Source organism: Lutra lutra, chromosome 14 (genome assembly GCF_902655055.1).
Source record: "Lutra lutra chromosome 14, mLutLut1.2, whole genome shotgun sequence".
Taxonomy (NCBI): domain Eukaryota; kingdom Metazoa; phylum Chordata; class Mammalia; order Carnivora; family Mustelidae; genus Lutra; species Lutra lutra.
In genome coordinates this window covers 83,424,070-83,443,354 of record NC_062291.1, presented here as the reverse complement: position 1 = coordinate 83,443,354, position 19,285 = coordinate 83,424,070, and the positions used below count along the sequence as shown (strand labels likewise).

The 19,285-nt window shown below is 49.2% G+C and overlaps 1 protein-coding gene across 2 annotated transcripts in view; it reads left to right on the top strand.

Moving 5' to 3' along the window:
• Positions 1-19,285, top strand: part of C14H10orf90 (chromosome 14 C10orf90 homolog) — a 203,866-nt gene that overhangs the window by 11,624 nt on the left and 172,957 nt on the right. For both annotated transcript variants that reach the window (XM_047703465.1, XM_047703464.1), the window contains exon 2: positions 8,194-8,266. In XM_047703465.1, coding sequence (XP_047559421.1) covers positions 8,194-8,266 — 73 coding nt within the window. The remainder of the gene's footprint in view (positions 1-8,193; positions 8,267-19,285) is intronic.

Genomic DNA, 19,285 nt, shown 5'->3' with positions numbered 1-19,285 from the left:
AGGGAAATCAGCAAGCACACACCTTGCACCTGCCTTCTGCCCACAGGCATCCTCCACTGTCCTTTGGGATTTCACGTACGAAACACAAGTTCAAAGATAAGATTATTTTAAAATCCAGAGTCCATAAATTGGACTTCATCAGCATGAAAACCTTGTGTGCATCAGAGGCATTTCAAACACAGCGCAAGGAAACCTACCTACTAGGTGGGTGAACCTGGAGCGTGTGAGGCCGAGTGAAAAGCCGTCACAAAAAGACAGGTGTTGACTGACCCCACTTTCACCAAGTCCGTGGAGTAGTGAAATCCATGGAGACAGGAAGTACACTGGTGCTGCCAGAGGCTATGGGGGCAGGGAGAATGGGAAATAAGTGTTTAATGGTACAGGTTTGTAGTTTGTGGGGGTAGAAAAGTTCTGGAGACAGACGGTGGTGATGATCAGGCAACATGATGAATGTACTTGGTTTTACTGAGTTTTGCACTTAAAATGCTAAATTTTATGCTACGTATATTTTACCACAATTAAAAGGAATTCAAGATGGCAACCTCAAACCTGCTTGTGGCTCTTCTGAGTACGTGCTCTGCGGTGCTGCCTGCATCTCACACCTGTGAAGATGGTCCTGTGCTAACTTGTGTTTATAAATGCATAAGGTGGGGTGCCTGGGTGGCTCAGTTGGTTGAGCAACTGTCTTCGACTCAGTTCATGATCTTGGAGTCCCGGGATCAAGTCCTGCATGGGGCTTCCTGCTCAGCAGGGAGTCAGCTTCTCCCTCTGACCCTGCTCCTTCTCATGCTCTCTCTCTTTAAAAAAAAAAAATGCATAAGGTGAATCTCTTTCACTAGATGATGAGATCTCTGAGGTCAGGGTCCCTGTCTTATTTCTCTCAGTAACTCTGTGTTGAATTGAAACTCTAACCTACATTGAAGCTTGTTCATGATACATTTAAAAAAATGGAGCCTTATGTATAATTTACATACATTAATATTCATACATTTTATAAGTGTACGGTTCATTTTGTTTTGACAAATACATAGAGTCATGTAACCAGCACCGAATCATGATGTAGGGCATAGCCACGACCCAGAAAGTTCCCTGGTGCCCTTTGTACTCAATACCTTCCCCTAGCTCTGCTTCCGGCAGCCACTGCCACAGTTAAGTGGCAGAAAGCCAGCTCTGCTTTCTGCCACTTAACTTTTGCCAGGTCTGGCATGTCTTTAACTGAAATCATGCAGTATGTTGTTGTTGTGTGTGTGTGTGTGTGTATGTGTGTGTGTGTGACTTGTAGTAAGTTTCCATTACAACTTTCGGCATCTTAGTTAAATGGATCATGCTGTATTGGGACAGCAGAGAGGCGAGGGCTCAAGCCCTGATGCAGGTGCACGTAAAATTTTTATCTTAACTCTACCCTTTCTTAACTCTTACCCTGACTTTGCGTGAACTCTCACCTTCTCCAGGATCAATTGCTTCCTATACAAAGTGGAGTTAATAATAGTCCCCTGCCTTCATGCCGTGCATTTGCAGGGGTTGAAGAAAGTGGTGGACAGAAAGCGCTCACGACAGAGCTGGGCTTATAGCAATAGCTCAGTATCACTTAGCTGTTTATCATCCTATCATTGATGCCATCATGAACAAGAATCCCAGGCACGCCGGTTGCTCCTCTCTAGCATGGCAATATCATGGTACCTTCCTTCTGGTGTTGCCATGGAGATTACTTAATGCCTGTGAAGCATTTTGTACAGTGCCTGGCACATGGTAAGCACTCTCTCGAGTCGCTGTGGATATCATTCTGTTCTGTAGCCATTAAGGACCCAATTCTGCTATTCCTTACTAAGTCAAAGTCATCACCTTCTCTAATTGTGAGATGGTGTAAAAGGGCCCCATTTAGCCTGCTTTCTGCCGGTCTAGGTGAAAAACACCGTTGCAAACAGCAGCCATGGGTATGAGATAGTAAGTTCTTTCTCCCGCAGGCCCAAGGGAGGAGCTCCACGTGAACAGGGGAGCCGAAGAACAGGAAATACCCTAGTCCCTCTTTGTGTGTTGTGTCTGTTCTTTTGAAAGAAGAAAAATGATAGTGATTGAGTTAAGAGTCAGAGGGTGGAGTGGGCAATCGAGCCCTCCCGACTCCCTGAGGTGTTCAGAAGGGAAGTCGGGGTCGTGCTCGAAGTAGTTTGGGGCTCTAACTGAGGGAGAGTAGTCAGAGACCGCAAACAGTTCCTGGGGAAAAAGGTTTCCACCTGGGACAAGAAATGGATTCGGCTTCTGGCCTCATCAGCTCACATTTTCGAGTAAGGAAAGAATGTTGCAAATGATAGGAAACATAATAGAACACGCTAAAATGAATACTTAAGGAAGCAGGGGAAATCGACCTCTTTGATATACAAAATAGTTCAGCTCAATTTGACTCTGTGACTGGGTAATTAACATGCTCATATTACGGCATTATTTTCCCCCCACGCCTGATGTTTGCATAGAAATCTCCAGCCAAGTGCCTCGTCATTGCTGTTCTCATTTATCCCTGCAAACAGACAGGGGCTGAAGTCACCCTAGCGGGAAAATGGAGAGTGAACTCTCCGTGGACCACTTCTCATTAGGCAGCTGGGGAAAGCTGCTTTCCAGGAGTCTCACAAGAGGAGGAATGATCAAAATAATGCATCCTCCTTACAGCCTGCTTTGCCTTATTTCCAAACCAGAACCCCACCAGACACCACCCTTGACAACAAAAGTGAAGGAGAAGCAAGGAGAGAGGGAGGCATCTTCCTGCCGATCCTAACAAGGGAACAGTCCCGCCATTTGCAATCAGATAAGGGATATTATCTCCATAATAAAAGGCAATTGAGAATCTAAATGAAAAATCTAAAGCTTTTCATGCTGATTTATTTTAGATTAGAAAAAGTTAAACCAGATGTAAACATGAAGAGATGAAGCATGAAGAGGGAACCGTGGCAGAGTGATACATCTCAGTTTTGAGTTATGATAGGTGCAGAGCGGCGTTAACCAGAAAATACACTGTCGATCCCTAAACTGCTCTGACGTTAATTACTGTTGCAGAAGAGAATTCATAAGATTGAGTACAAACGTGCAGTGCTGGCAAAGATCTATCATGCATCCAGATTAGCCACGGAGAGTATATTCCAGCCCCCATAGGCTGCGTTAACCCGGTGGCACTCGATGCTGGGACGTGCCCTATACAGTGCTGTCTGCCTTCTAGTAGGATCGCCAACATTGGATGCGGAAAAGAAATGGCCCTGGTTTTTTTTGGAGCCCGACAATGTCTGCCATCATCTTAAAGAGAAGACCCAGCCAAAATCCACCCTTGGTCTTTGATCCTTGGGCTATAAACAGATTTGGAATCTCCCCTCTGTTTTCTCTGTAGACCCTGCTTGCGTCCAGCAGAGGCAGAGTGAAGAGGTATTGTAGGCAGGGTGCTGGGTAGACTAGAAGTTCCCAGCTGTTTCTCTTCTCTCTCCTTTCCTTTCTCTTCATTTGGGCCCTGTTTTACTTGCTCAGTGCTTTACAAAGCCCTGATCACCCCTACACACACACACACACACACACACACACATGCATGAACTACACACCCATGCACATGCATACACACACACATGCACACACATGTGCTAACATGGGCAATGTTGAGAACAGTATGTTCTAGTTGGAGAGGGTCCTGGCTCTGGCATTTAGTAGCTCTGTGACCTGAGCAAATTACTGAATGTCTCCTTGCTCCAGGGCTCGCATCCATAAAATGCAAAGATACCTATGATCTCCTGGGAACTGGATGAGGGGCTAGATATGGAAAACCTGAACCCAGGGATCGGCAAGTTTATTAAATGTCTGTTGTACCAACCCACAATTCTCCACCCAGAACTCTTGGGGCCAAATGTGATTCAACAATGATTTCTTAATTTTATTTCTGCAGGTAACGCTGTACAACATTTCTAGCAGGATTTGAGGTAGCACCCTGTAATTAAGCTCACTGATGTTTTTGCAATAAAATGTATGAATATTCACACTAAGTGGAATAAATTAATATTATAAATAGCCTCAGGTTAGTTCAGGTAAGGTTTGGCTGTCAGATTAGTTTCCTATAAAGTCAGAGAAGAAAAACCTCTCGGGGTTCAGAGCTTTATGGATTTTAGAATTGCAGATAAGGGATTATGGATTCATAATGAGGACTCAGCTATCTCGAAGGGCGAATTGGTAAACAACAGAACCAGCAAAAACAATACCTTATTTGCTCATTAGGGCCCAGCTATTATGGCCGGACTTGGGAGGATCAAGGAGGAGAACATGAGAGCTGCCTTGTAAAGTGTTTAGTCTTCTGCAAATGGATGGTTCTAGTATTACTGTATCCATGATGTTCAGATCTCACTGGTGCTCAGCTTCCAGCTCCTGATGGAATCCATAGATCCTATTGTGGTCAGTGTTGTCAATGTCCCCGTTGGTGTCAGACAGAGTTTCTGCTGGTGGTGCTGGTAAGTCTGGACCCTGTAAGGAAGCAAGTGGTGAGGTGGCGTGGAAGGAATGCCAGCCCAGGGGCCAGGAGGGCTGGTGCTGGGAGTCAGAGCCCTGTTTTCTTGTCCGCGGGCACTGAGGTCTCTCACACTCTCTGGATTTTTGTTTCTTTATGAAATAAGAAGTCTACGTGTTCTGCCCACATCTCAGGGGCTTTGGAGAGTCAAAAGGAAGGAATGGGTATAAAAGAGCTTTGCGAGCTGGAACATCCCTTATGAGCGTGAGTGGTCATGTTTCTTTTAATGTCCTTGACCCTAATCGCAGTGTTCTGTTCTCAAGGAGTGTTCTTGATTGCCTCATTTCCAGTCTGGTCTCCTTCCACTTGCTTTACTTTAACTGAACATTAAGCACTCACTGGCCTTGTTCAAAAATCACTAAAACTTCCCCATCACCTAGGAAATCATATCCAAGTTAGCATAGCATTCAAGGCTGCCCGTGACACGTGATTATGGTCTGTAGCTGTGGAGACTGCGGCTCGGACTGCGAACACTGTTATCATGTTACCGGATGCATTAACACGTGTGCTCTGACCTACGGAGCTATTCCCTAGTGTTGGATATTTCAGAAGCCTCTGACGCTTAGCCGTTATGAACCGCGCTGCAAAAATGTCTCTGGGAATAGAGTTTTAACTGTATGTGGGATGGGTAAAAACTCAAGGATTTTAAGCTGGGAGGGACATAACTGCTTTGCTTTATGGAAACATGGCTGGTGATGAGGTGGAGGCTGGAGGCCGCTGGGCTGAGAATGGGGAGGTTGCCGTGGTCTGGGCCTTTAGGACAGGGGGTGGGGAGAGGGAGCTGGAGCCCGAATGGAGAGGCATTTCAGAAAGGTAACCAGTGGGGGTTGTGGATAGATACAGCCACGGAGCGGGCACTGAGGGGGCCACTGGAGAGCCCAGTGAGAAGCGTTTCGGGGACACAGATCACAGCGGCTCTGTCTAGATTGTGGTAACTGAGGACTGATGGGGGATGAGGAAATGGGACAGAGTCAGTGTGGCCATCTCCTCCAAGATCTGCTGTGAGTGAGAAGGCGAAGGGAGGAAGGTAATGTGTGTGAGAGGGAGGTTTTGTGTTTTTTGGTTTTGTTTTGTTTTGTTTTTGTGTTTTCGAGGGGAGAGCTGGGGGAGAGGGAGAGGGGAGAGAGAGAGAGAGAATCTTAAGCAGACCCACACCTAGCCGTGAGTCCGACTGGGGGCTCGATCTCACAACCCTGAGATCATGACCTGAGTAAAAGTCAAGAATCAGAGGCTTAACCAACTGAGCTACCCAGGTGCCCCTGTTTTTGTTTTTGAGAAAGGTTTGGACATAGTTAGAAATGTGAGGAAGGCAGAGTTGAAGACTGAGGACAGAATGAGGATCCTTGAGGGGTGTGACCTCCAAGAAGACAGGAGAGTAGATTCCAAAGGGCATTGCACAGAATTTATCCTGGAGAAGAGGCTTTGCTTTCATTTGTTCGTTCGTTCCTTCCTTCCTTCCTTCACTCTTCCATCCTTTTTTTTTTTTCCCCAATAAATTTTATTGAGAGTCTACTATATGTCTGGCCCATACTAGCAGCTAGGAATACATTGGGAAGAAAGGCTAAATAATTTTATTCTAAGAGCGGTTAGTATCTAGGGCAGAAGCAGACATCAATTGTAGGTTCACATGAATTCATGTAGATTTACAGTCCAGGGTGCATGTGCTGAAGGACGGGAGTGCTTCTAAAATCTTAAAAAACAGGAAACTGGTTTTGAGATGGGTGTCTACAGACATTCCCATGATCAGATCATGTGAGCCAAGATCCAGAAGAGGACCAAGGAAACAACATGCTTTGCAGCTGAAACAGCATGTGCAAAGGCCCTGTAGTCAGGGAGAGAATTTGTATTCAGGGGGCCAAGGGAAGCTCTTACAGAGTGTGTGTAGAGAGAGGTGTCTGGTAATGCCACAGAGATTCCCCAGTGTAGACCACACAGGGCCCTCTTGTTACTTTGTCCTCGGGGCAAAAACTGTTGCTGTTCTATAGGAAGCCAGTATAATGAACAACCAGCAGAAAGCAGAGTCAAAGCCAAGTCTTCCCAGGATGTCACTATTGGATTGAGACCTGTATTGATGACAGATTCCTGAATCTCCTGTCACTGGGAATTCTTGGATTGGTGGTACCCTGCACCAGTGTACAGGGTCAGCCTATACAAGATGGTTCCAGGTTTTGATGATGCAGAGGGCTGTGGGGCCTAGTCAGCTTGCCATCCGCTGGCAGCTGCTAGGACCCCAGAGAGAGAGGACGACCCTCGTTCCAAACCAGGGCTGTTCAGTATTTGTTACTTGTGACTTCACCGTGGGGTTGGGGCTCTCGACTAGGACTGCGCGGTCAATCAGAACTTGCTGGATAAAAGTTAATCGTGAGTTGTCATGTCCCAGGGTAATGAAGTTGCTGAATTTGATAGCATTACTTTAAAAAATGGACATAAATATCTTTCTTAAAAGAGCCAGACAAGGCAACAGCCTAGGAAATGGGAAGCTTAAAAATCTTTGCTCAGCCAGAGGGGTCTTCGGCACATCTGTTCCCCCTTCTCCCAAGGTGGGTTCCAGACCCACCTGCTTGATCATGTTTAAAGCAACAGGGAGATACTTCTGCTGCTGAATTTGGAATTTAAATCATTCTCATCCTGACCTCTAATATTGCTGCACTTTCACTTCCTTCCTGAAAACTTTTCATGGGTTTCCGGTATTCCTTCTGACATGTCCATTATGAGAACTCATACTTCATGTCCCTCCCAGGCAACCACAGAGCAGAGAAGCCCAGGGAGTGGCAGAGAACCGTGCCTGACTCCCCAGATCTTAGCCCCACCCTGCTCTGGGTTCCACCGCTTTTCTCTGTCCCCACATTGGCTGCCCGATTGCTGGCAGTGAGAGGGGCCAACATGGGACATGTATAATGGAAAGCTTAACTCCGCTTGGGACTAAAAAGTAAACTGAGATTCAGAACGGGAGACTGTGCTTATAGCACAGGTTGGCAAAGTTACTCCTCGGTGCTAAGGGAGAGTCCTGGGGTGAGCCGCAGCTGGTGGGCGTGGGGCAGACCCAGGGTGGAACGAGGCGCTCTGGAGTCCGGTTGTAGATTGAGAAGCCCAAACCAAAGTTCTCACCCACAGCCAGCTGCTTTTGGGATAAACGTACAAAACAGATATTTGCCTTTTGGCAGAGAATGTCCACATCATAATCATACTTGCAGAGAGCGGAACACTTTTGTATATATTAATCTTATTTTCACTGGGCCTTGAAGGCTAATTCCTGAAATTTGATTGCTTGTGGTTAATCAATTCATCAATATTTATTGAATGTCCAATTTTAGCTCAACACCCATTCAGCATTAGGATGGGAGAGAAAAGAAATATTAGATGTGGTCCTTTGCTCTGCTGGGAAAATCCGCGGCAAAATCCGCATTAGGTGATTATGGTTTTTCTCCCTCCCCTCCTCCTCCTTGTGCATTTTGAAATCGTCAGAAACCCACCCTTTATTCATTTGCAGAGTTAACACAGGAGAAAATGGAAATAAGTCTTCATTAAAACCCGAGTTCGTTCTTAGGAGATGGGAGAGATTCTAGAGACGTTTCTGGATGCTTTAAAAATAATAATGCACGTTATTGAAGATTTTATATCTGGCAAATAAAAATATAAAACTGGGAAGGATTCTGTTTATCTTCCAGATCCACAGTCGGCTCTTCTCGTCCCCCAAAGATCATTCTGCTTGGGAAAGAAATGAAGGTCTTTCAAACGCAGGTAACGAGCTGGGCTTGACCGGGTGGCATTCCCATTCAAGGTTTTATTTGCTGTCTCTCTCTTTTATTTTTTATTAATAACGAAATGTGCTTTGGAGCCTCATCTCTCCCCACCCCAAGATGATAGCTCAGTGGCTCTGACAAGATTTGAAGCTGATTTGAATTTCTAAACACCCAGGCTTTTAGGTTGGCCGTTTCTGAAAAAGCAAACAATGCAGAAGAAATATCGGTTGCCTCAGGTAGTGCGTTTGGGACCCAAGATTGCTTCAGACGGTGGAGGTTCGGGCCAATGTGGTGCAGGGTTCCGCCAGGAATGAGTAATGGGACAAATATGGAATATTCTCGCATTGGAGCAGCCACAATTTAAGTGTAGGCATCGTCTCTGCTCCTTCATAAATCATTTGTCGGGAAGCTTCAGTTCACAGCCCCTACACGGTTCCCACACCAGCGAGGTGGTTACAGTTCATAACTTTTATTAAGTTTGTTAACGTAAGTAGTGTGGAAACAAGCTTGTTTTCGCGTGTCTGTGAGAGGAATCAGATGGTAGTTTAGGTCCCATTTTCTGATGACACTGTAAAAAGACTGAGCTTAACAGAGTATTTCAATTCAGAGACTCTAGCAAAAACTAAGTTCTAAAAGCATGTTCTCATGGACCAAATTTTATTTTTCATCTTGGTCTTATTAATTTGTAAATGTGGCGGGTGACTTGGTTTCTATGAAAAATATCCGTGTGTACATGTGCATGCTTGTGTGTGTGTGTGTGTGTGTGTGTGTGATTATACGCGTGCATAGCTTCTCTCTTCTGTTACCCCTTACTGCCCGCCCATATCAAAGATATCAGGGACCTGATAACTCTCCGTAACTGACACAGTCAGCCCAAGACAAGGATATGATTTGAAAGAAGCTTTCCTAGTTGATCCTTCCTAGAGCCCCAAAGCATGGTTTCTAGCTTATTCTTTAATAGTGTCAGGAATTTTGTTTGGACCCTTTGAAAACCTAGCCCAGAAATTGCTTGTGGTGAGAACATGAGTCTCCTGGCAGGTGTTTCTGGTGGCCTGAATGGCAGGCTCGTGAAGCGGATCTGCCCACCTGCACCCCACAGTGGGGGTTGGGGACATTGAGAAGGATGTCGTATTTTCCTCAGAGCACTCGAGGTCGTGGAAAGAACAGTTTGTCCCGGTTGACCTAGGTGTGGACATGTCAGTCTGTTTTTCCTTAGGATGAGCTTAGCTCGAAATGGGCCTAATTGGACGCTTCTGTGGTGGACGTCCGCTCACGAGGTACTTAGCCGCTTAATGACTTAGAAACCTCACAGGTGCTGGCCCAGAGGCCACAGGTTAACATCCGGGCTGCAGGGGATGTGCCCAAGCAAGTCCGGGCGAGGAGGAGAGGAGGAGATACAGATATTCCGGCTTTTTCCCTCCCTTCCCTCTTCTCCCCATTTCCCTTCCCTCCTTTCTTTATTTTTCTTTCTTTCTTTTTAAATCTGTATTTTCCAAGTTTTAATTATAGAAAGATACTTAAAGGTTGTGATAACTCTTGGGCATTCTCGTATAGAAGGCAAGCAGTTGTTAAAGAAAAAAAATCACTCATAACGCTGATTAAAGAGGGTGAAAGAAAGAGATTTTATTCAGGGAGACCACTACATGGGGTCTTCGAGGAGGAAGGAGAGTCTGCCCCCCCTTCAAATATAAGGAAAAGTAGGAATTCACTGCCAAGGAGCAGGATGGGGGTCCATGGATGGGAAAAGTCTACGAGGTAAGGGGGGTTGGCTCAGTTGGCTTGACAGGTGCGGGATGAGGAATTTGATCAGATATCAAGGGTAGGGGATTTTTTTCTAAATGGAACCAGCAGGATTCTTTCTAAAAGTGGACTAAATAGGCCAAGGACAGAGCCCAAGGGTGGTGAGGCCTTTTCAGATTGAGTTCTCGGAGAAGCCTGACTCTGGGTGGATCAAGGCGAGTGTCTGTCAGAGTCAGGCTCCTGCTTCCCCAGCTGGCCGACGCTCCAGGGGCCATCCAGGCTCTGTGCATCTGGCTGCAAGGCCGTTCCCATCTGTTAAAGAAAAATGACACTGTTAACTGGTCTAAAATGACCAGACTTGGGAGCTACTGCAGGAGAGAATGTCAACCCCATTGGAGAACTGAGCCCAACTCTGAAGGCAGCCGGGGCAGCCCGGGGTCTGCAGCCGGTCATTGTGGGGGATGTGGTGCCTACAACATTACCAGAGAGAGCTCGATTGGTGTCAGGGGTGGGGGAAAGTCCTTTAAGCCGGCTCAGCAGGTTTCTCTCTAAATCTGGGCTCAGCAGCATTCTTTGCTAAAACTGGACTTGACAGGCCCCCGGAGGCCCAGAGGAGCCTGGCTCAAGTTGGGTCAAGGAGGGCACGTGGACACATCTCTTTTCTGAAAACTGGCCCGAGCAGCTACCTGTGCCCTCAGGGCTCTCTGTGGTCCGGTTTGGTGGCTTGGGGAAGAGCAGGAGTTTGCTTTGGGCATGAGAGTCCCTGCCCCACCGTCCTGAGAGGGGTCCAGCACGAGGATGAGACCTGGATCAGTCTTCTCTGTGGCCTTGGGGGCCCGCGGGAGCAGAGTTTTAGATCAAATTAGGTGTCACAAGGACTAGAAACACACACAAGGGAAACCACGGTTAGGAAACCAGTGAACGTAGTGGAAGGACGCTCCATCAGGTTGCAAAGAGCCCCAGAACCCAGGGGACTCCGTGGGCTCTGGCAGCGAGAACGTGTGGGCCCTCGCCTGGAGCTACCGAAATAGGGCTCGATCGATGCCTCCTGCCTGCCGCCTGCCGCTTGTGTCTGTCAAATCACCTTCTCAGGCTCTGTCCTGATTCAGTCACCTCAGGTCAGGAGGCAAGGTCAAATGTTAGAAACGTGGCTTCCGAGGGTCTGATCCTCTGCGTACCTGGCTAGCAGGGCAGTTCTTCCAGAAGGAGCCCACGGGCCAGGCAGATGTCAGCTCCCAGAATATCAAGTCTGGGAAGGGCCAGTGGGTCCTCTTGTCCAGGTTCTCCCTGATGTCAGAAGCCCTCCTACTCATTCCCATGCAGAAGCGGGGCCGTCTCTGCAGAGGAGGCTGACCCTATACGGCCCCACGGAAGGGAGACTCACTCTCTGAAGGAGGCTCAGGACCTGCTCCCACGGCTGGAGTTTTTAGAAAGCCTTTGAATTGGGTTGAGCCAAAATAAAGTAAGTTATTTATTTGTTTTCAATCTGTACTGAGAAGCCAAAGAGGACTCAGTAAATATTGAGTTCCTAGAATGCACGACCTGACCCACGTTCTAGGACGTCTCCTCGGTGTGCCAGTCCAGGCAAGAGGTGATGAGGGTTTTGTCCAGTGCAGGAGCGGGAGTGTTGGATCACTGGGGCGCTGGGGAAAAGACAGAACGTTTGCAGTAAGGGGGAGGTTGGAAGATGTTTCCGGACAGAGAGTGCTGGCATTCGTGGGGTAGGGAATTCAGGGTCCAGGAAGTTCATAGAGTCAGGGGGGTGCTCGTGGGGGGATCCTGAATTTGTGGGGTTCGCATCCTCTCCTCGTGAGAGGCCACCTGCCTTAGATGGCCAGACAGCATTCGGCAATTTGGTGTTGCGATCTGAAGACGGGTTAGGGTTGTCGAACCCAATGCGACCATTATTTCCAGGCAGGGTGTGAGAAGCCATGAGAACAGCTGGGATTAATGCAAAAGAAATTGCGTGAGTGGGGTGGACAGAGGATGAAGCTGCAAAGCCCACGTGTGTGGGGTGGCGGCTGGGGGGTGACAGCTGGGGACAGGGAAGAGCAGCTTTGTCCTGGGAACCACACACCGGTGTCAGGGTTTTGTTTTCTAAGGTGAGGTACTTAGTGCACGGCCGACTTTGTCCTGACTTCGCTTTGTCCTCACTTTGTTTTTAGAGAAGTCTCTCTACTTGCTCAGGTCTAATTTTGCTCTCCGATAACCGTGGTTCTGGGCACCCCATCTCTACCGGCCACTCTAGCACTCAGCAATGTGGGGGGGTACGCCCCTGTTGCAGAAGCTTAGGTCAGGGGAGTATCTGGTGCAAACAGGGCTCAAGTGCTCATGCACGAAATCAGAAAGGAACATGGTCTCCGGATTTTCATTTTTGCTTCCTTCGCCTGCACGCTGCAACTAACCGCGGTCTCTGTCATTGGAAATTCCAAGAGTGGGAAGGGCAGGGAGCCGAGCTTTTATGGTAAAATCATCCCATTGGCAAGACCTTTGGCATCTGGTTGGCCTGTGTGAAACTTCAGATTGCAGTGATTAATAGGATCCAAACACCAAGAAAGAAAAAAAATGTAGGAGGGGTGACGGTGTCTGCCCAAACTCACATCTGTTTTCAAAATCAGAGGAAGGTAGGAAGTCGCTTTGAAATTTCCATTCTGTGTGTTATAAAAAGATTCCTTTCACTGGTTCCCCCATCACTGAGCTACCTGTCTGCAGACGAGGCTGCTTAATCTAAGGACTGAGCAACGGTTGAAGGTCCAGGTGCTTCGTTAAGCCATTGCTGGGGCATCCTTTACGGGAAATGTATGGAAGGGTAATTGATGAAGGTCACCGGGAAATTTTAATTACTAATTCACTTGGCTTAGGAAGGAAGGTGGGACGGCATAAAATTTTCTCCCTCCTGATCAATTAAGCCCGACCTTTATAACTGGCAGTTTTTAAAGGGTGGGTCTTTGATTGATGAGTGGGATGAAGTCATTATATTTCACTTAAAACTTGAGGGTCACTGTTTCTCTTCTCCAGCTTTTATAAGAGCAGTGATTTGCTCCCTTCATAACCATACTTTTCACTTTCATCAGCATCGAGTCATACAGCTCCCGACACAACACATACCCTTGACTATCCCTCAAGGAAGGGTTGGTCTGTTACCCCTTAAAAACCACCTTGAAACAAATAGCATGGAGGACAAGGGGAGATGGAGAGGAGAAGGGAGTTGAGGGAAATTGGAAGGGGAGGTGAACCATGAGAGACTATGGACTCTGAAAAACGATCTGAGAATTTTGAAGGGGTGGGGGGTGGGAGGTTGGGGGCACCAGGTGGTGGGTATTGTAGAGGGCACGGATTGCATGGAGCACTGGGTGTGGTGCAAAAATAATGAATACTGTTATGCTGAAAAAAATAAAAAAATTAACAAACAAACAAACAAACAAAAAAAAACCACCTTGAGAGGATGTGAATTGTATTTTGTTTCTCTTCTGCAATCTGTAATTGCAGTTTCTCTATGAACAAAGTCTAGCAGGGACACCATATTTATGTTTTCCCTAAAAAACCTGGTTTTTATTCAGGCTCTAATTGTTGAGGCAGAAACATGTGGATTTTTTTTTTTTAATGCAGGAGCCGTTTTGATCATGTTGTATCACCATCTGCCTCATTCTCACAGATCCCTCCCTGCCTGTGAGGAGAAGTCATCTAGGGAACAGGGTCTAGGAGTAGCTTTAATCAGTGTAACTTCTCTGCTTAGAAATCACACCGGTCCTCAGAGGGCACAGCATTTAGTGCCACTCCACATCCGACCCTACATTTGCCCATCACTCTCCTTGCCTATGGGGACTCTTCTGAAACCACCTTCTAGATCTTGCGGGTGTGAACATCCTTCCTTTTGTCAGATGCGTTCCCTGATGCAACTGGCCCATCCTTGGTGCTTAAGGCTTTGTTTGTTCCAGAATTAGAGTCCTTCCTGCATTGCCTTGTTTCCCTTGTAGACTTGTCTCTTCCCTTGTGGACTTGTCTCATCAAGACTGTTGGTTTGGAGGGCAGGGACCTTGTCTCACTCAGCTCTGTGTTCCCAAGGTCAGGGACCAGCTCACGCAAGTTCTTCACTGGCTTGCGCAGGATTATTTGACTGAAGGAACCACGTAGAGCTAGTTCTATCTCCAGGGACCTTCCTTGAGTTTCCCAGGAGAGCGTGCAGAGCAGCCTGGGAATTGGATCTTGTGACAGCAGTTGAGAACCTGTGAAGGAAAGCAACTGCCTTTGGGTTTTTCTAAGACTCTTTCAAGTGCTTTTCCTGTTCTGTTACTCAGCTTCCTTTGTGGAGGGGGATGGAAGCCTCCCTCCACCCAGGTGGCTCCTACATGGGCTGCTTGGTGCCCACTCTGTCCGGGACCCAGGTGGGAAAAAGCAGCATCACTTCTCTGACTACCCAAGAAGAAAGGACATTTATTCCTGTTTTTCTGCGAAAGATGAAAGGGACATATTGGGGTCTGTTGTGCCTACTTGCGTAGAATGTTATTGGGGCAAATAGAGACCAAGTGGCTTTGTCACAGGGGTGTGTGACAGTTCCGTGCTTGCTCCCTGATGGAGAACCATTATGCTCCAGCCCCTTCCTGAATTCTGCCTAGTGGCTGCTGGGTGTTGACCCTCCGTTTTGTTGTGATCACCTATACACAGTGCCATAAGAAACTTTTCCCCCTGACATGAATTTCTGCCTCTGGCCCCATCTTTACTCATCACCTGGTCATAAGCTAATTTAAAAATAATTGGTAAAATAATGGGCTAAGCAAAGAGCCCAGCTGAAGATTTGCCAGTCTGTGTAGCTCTGTGTCGGAAAGACGTGCACCTAGCCAGAGTTAACTGTCTCCTCTCCAAGGCCTAGAAGCTTAGTCATTGCCTCTTGGGTACCAAGGAGCAAGAGGGGCTCGTCTAGAAGTGTGGGAATCAGCTGCTGGGGGAGGCAGGGGGTACCGGTAGGGGTCCATGAGGGCCGCTGTGTCTTATTCTTAGGAGGACGAGGAGGACCACTCATCATGTCCATTCATCTTCCCTGAAGCATTGCCATGGCTATCAGGGCGAGCCTCTGTGGGTATCAGTATTCTCACTGAACAAAGGGACTGGGTCTGAGAGACAGGCATCCAGCATCATGCTTTTGCTGGAAAGGAGCACCTGTTGGTGAAAGGGCATCTGGAAGCCCGAGTCCCATGGCTAAGCAGCAGCCCCACGCTCTCCAGCACGGAGACAAGATTTTACGGAAATCGCAGTGCGAGGAACATGCTCTGCTCTAGCAACGGTGCCCGAGTGGAAGAGGGCGTCCAAGGGCTCCGTGGAGCCTGAGCCAGAAACAGGTCTCTCGGTTTCCCCCAGGCCTGCGGCGGCGGAGTCTGTAGGTGTGGAGCCCAAGAAGCTGTCACTGCACTGGCATCTCTTGTGTGAACTGCCCCTGTGGGTCTTTGGGAGTTTGCTGTGTTTTTAAGAAATAAACGGAGTTGTCATTCCTTCACGTCTAGGGGTCACTCAGCACGGAGCTCTTCCATAAGGGCTGTTTTAATTGCCTCAACTTTGTCCTGTGGGTCAGGGAGGGGTTCCCGCCCCCGCGTTGGCGGTGGCCGGGCACAACGTGTGACCCCTGGCAGGTGACTCAGTGGCAGTTCATGGGTCACATATAGCTCATAGCCCCGGGGACCAGCATGCCACCAGCCACCTGTCACCTGCAGGGCCACATGAGGCTTGCACTGCAGGACAAAGTGAACGAATGCAGGCTTTGTACTATGGGGGGAGGTGACCCCTGCCTCCTGTGGGAGGATGTAATAGGATGGTTTGAGTAATTCCATGAGTCAGAAGGGAAATGAAGCTACGGCTCAGGGACGAGCGGGAGCGGCTCCTGCTCCCCGTGAGAAGGAGGGTTGTTTGGCTGGGGCTCTTGTCTGTGGGAGCGGGGCTGGAAGGGGAATTTGCCCTTTGGCCAGATGAAGCCTTCTTAGTTTCACTGGATGTCAAAACAGCACACAATATGGGGTCTTAGTTGTAGGCCTTACACCACGAGGGCCTGGCGTGGGGAGAGCGAAGATGTGGAGGACTGGGCAGAATGACATGGTCTGGGAGCTGGGGGTTAACACCCCTGCTGGGGCAAGGAGGACAGAGAGAAAGCTTGGACTCAGCTTCTGAGAGCATGGTGAGAGCCAGGTATGGGCACGAGGTCAGTGTTGGGGACGTGCAGCTAGAGGACATAGTGTCCTCAGATGGAGGAGTACATCTTGGTGCCTGGGAATGTAGGGCGGGGGCACATGGAGAGAGAAATGGGCTGGACCTGACTCAGGGTAGGTCCTGCCCAGAGTGCCTAAGGTCCCAGCATCAGGTTCAGGAATTGGAGGCAAGCCAGGAACTCATTCCCCAGCAAGGCAGGAACCCAGGTTCTAGACTGGGTTCAGGTTGGGCACGAGAAGCAATGGAGCTCTAATATCTCTCTAAGCTAAGACTGCCGTCCCATCTCAGGAACGGCACTGCCATCCATGTGGTTGCTCAAGCAGGAGACCTAAGAGTCTTTTTGCCCCTGCCACACCCCCATGTCCAATCCATGACCACATCTCTCTGATTTATCTCCTCATCATCTCTGAGACACATCCCTGCTGCCATGTTGGTCCGGACTGCTGCAGTAGTCCATGCTTTCTCTGTCTAGTCCCTACTCACGGCCAGCATGAGCTGGGTGGGCCATGCTTTTCCCTCCTTTAAAGTCTTTCCACGTCCTTCAGTCGCTCGTGAAGATGATTCTATCGTCTGAGAGGCCCTGGGGGCACCAGTCCCTGAGCTCCCTCTTTCCCTTTCTCCCCCTCTCTTCCACCCCTGTTCTCCATGTGCGCCTCCTCTGTGGGGTCCCTGCGCAAGCTGATCTCTTTGCTTCAACCATGCTGCCCGTTCCCTTCCCCCTAAGCGACCTAGGCTACAGAGTCTCACCCATACGTCCTAGGGAAGAATCCCTGGTCTCAAGACCAGTCCTGCTGCAGGCACTTGGAGTCCCCCTTCCTCTTCCTTGCTGCATGGGTGATGATCACGTGGTATTTCTTTGTACTTGATAAACACCTGCTCCCCCATGCAGACCATGAGCTGCGCGGGAGCTTGGATTTTGCCTGCTAGCCCCTGTACCAAGCTAGGTGTGCCGTAAGTGGCTGTTGGGGGGATGAGCCAGGTGGGGCGAAGAAGGAGCTAAGTCACCTGTGGAGCCTGGAGTGCCCTGGGGACAGGGGCCAGGCACATCCCCGGGGCTGACTTAGAAGGACTTTAAGAGGACACTCTGGGACACTGTGTACGCGCCCCTTTCCGCCCTGTCTTCTTCTTCCTCTCTGAATTGGTGCGACGTTCCCTTCCGGCCTCAGGTTTCCAAGTCTCCTTCGTCAGGTGTCACCCATCTCTCTCCTGGTGGCGTCACCTGCCTGCTGCCGAGCCCTGAGCCCGGGGGGCTGACGCACGATTGTTGGTGGGATGTTCAGCTGCCTTAAGTTAAAGAAGCTCATAGGTTTCTACTTCCTTACTGTTAGGTGTACGTCCCGAGAGAGAGAAAGAACATTTACAAATAACTGTCAAAGTCCCACACTCCTTCCGAAGGGTTGATGTCACTGGGGAAAGGTTGCAAATAAAAGGCCACCCGCACCCCCAGCTTTGTGGGCCCGGCTGCGCCGAGCGCTGCGTGTTGCAGTGAAATCCTGTACAATTCTGTGCATGGGGCGTGGAGAGACGGACCTGTTGAAGAGCTGACACGTCGCAGATATTTTTTAAAAAAATATTTTATTTATTTATTTGACAGACAAGAGATCACAAGTAGGCAGAGAGGCAGGCAGAGGGGGAGGGGGGAGCAGGCTCCCTGCTGAGCAGAGAGACCAATGTTCGGACTCAATCTCAGGACCCTGAGATCATGACCTGGGCCGAACGCAGAGGCTTAAACCCACTGAGCCCCCCAGGCCCCCCATGAGCTAACGTGTTACAGGTTTGAGTAGCTTCGTGCCCTGCTGGCCACTAAAGGAGATTCTTAAAAGAAATAAGTACATAAACAAAGGCGGCCCAAATCGAAAGTGACGCGTGGAATTAAATGTGTTTTTGAAGCTTCTCATGTTATTGAACATAATGGTCATGTTAGTGTCCGGCTTTGCAGCACAAGAGGAGAATTTCTCTGGCAGCTGGACTGTGGCTGAGCCCAGGGGATGGGGACACGGAGGAAAGGGCCTCCCGAACAGAGCAACACCGTCTACCCCCACCGCCTGTTTGACCTCTAGGTACATACAGTAAATACACCGGTGCTGGCTGTAAGATGGTTCTTGCAAAGCACCTGCTTTTGACCAGAGTATCTCCCGACTCGCTTCCTCCTCTCCTGCTTCCCGCCGGCGGTCTCTCTCTCCTTCTGGGTGCAGGTGCAGGTGGCCCCTTGCCCTCAGGGCCGGGGCCTGGAGGTGGGCGGCCCGTGCCTGGCCCAGAGAGAGCTCGCAGTCAAAGGTGACAGCTGCTAGAAAAAGAAAATTAGCGCCACTACCCCATTCCAGCTTCCAGGGGAGTGCAAAGACGTGGTGTTTCCTGGTAAAAACTGTGTTTCTGTGTTGGAGTAATTTGACAGGTAGGAGCTGGCTTCTGTGTTCAAAGAGGCCGTTGTTCTGGAAAAGGCCTCGGCTTCGTGTCATGTGCCTACCGTGGGCACAGGAGGAGACCTTATGTTTATGAAACCTCCCGGAACATTTCGGCCTTAGGCTGGCATCTGCCAGCGCCACCTGACCTCTGTGCTGAGGAGAGAGCTCCTGAATCTTATCGTAAAAGCTTCTGCGGAGAACTAGCTGTTCTCCCCAAACTACCTTGACCGCAGAGGGCTGAGTTTCCTTAAAGCGGCTCAGGCTATTTTTAAGTGGAGCTCTTTCTTCAGATGGAACCTCGTGGGAAGCCAGTTTGGGAGACAGACCGAACAGAGGTGCCCTGGCTGCGGGGGGCCCTGTCCCCGGCGGGGTGGGGGGGAGGTCTGCAGGTCCAGCCAGGCTGCCGCCTCGAGCAGGATTTGAAAACCACCCCCTGCAGGACTCGGCGGGGAGCGCACAGAGCATTGGGATACGGATTGATTGCTTTCTCTCTGAACGTGGAGGCTGCCCATCGTTAACCCAGAGCCCCGTGGAATGAGCAGGTTATCACCGTGGACAGGCCGTTTCCACCTACAGCCCTCCCCCGAGTCTCTATCGATCGGCTGTCGGGTTCCTAAATCCTGCCTCATCGAGGGCTCTCCGGAAAGCGCTGCCCTCGGTGCCTCGGAGCTTCAGCG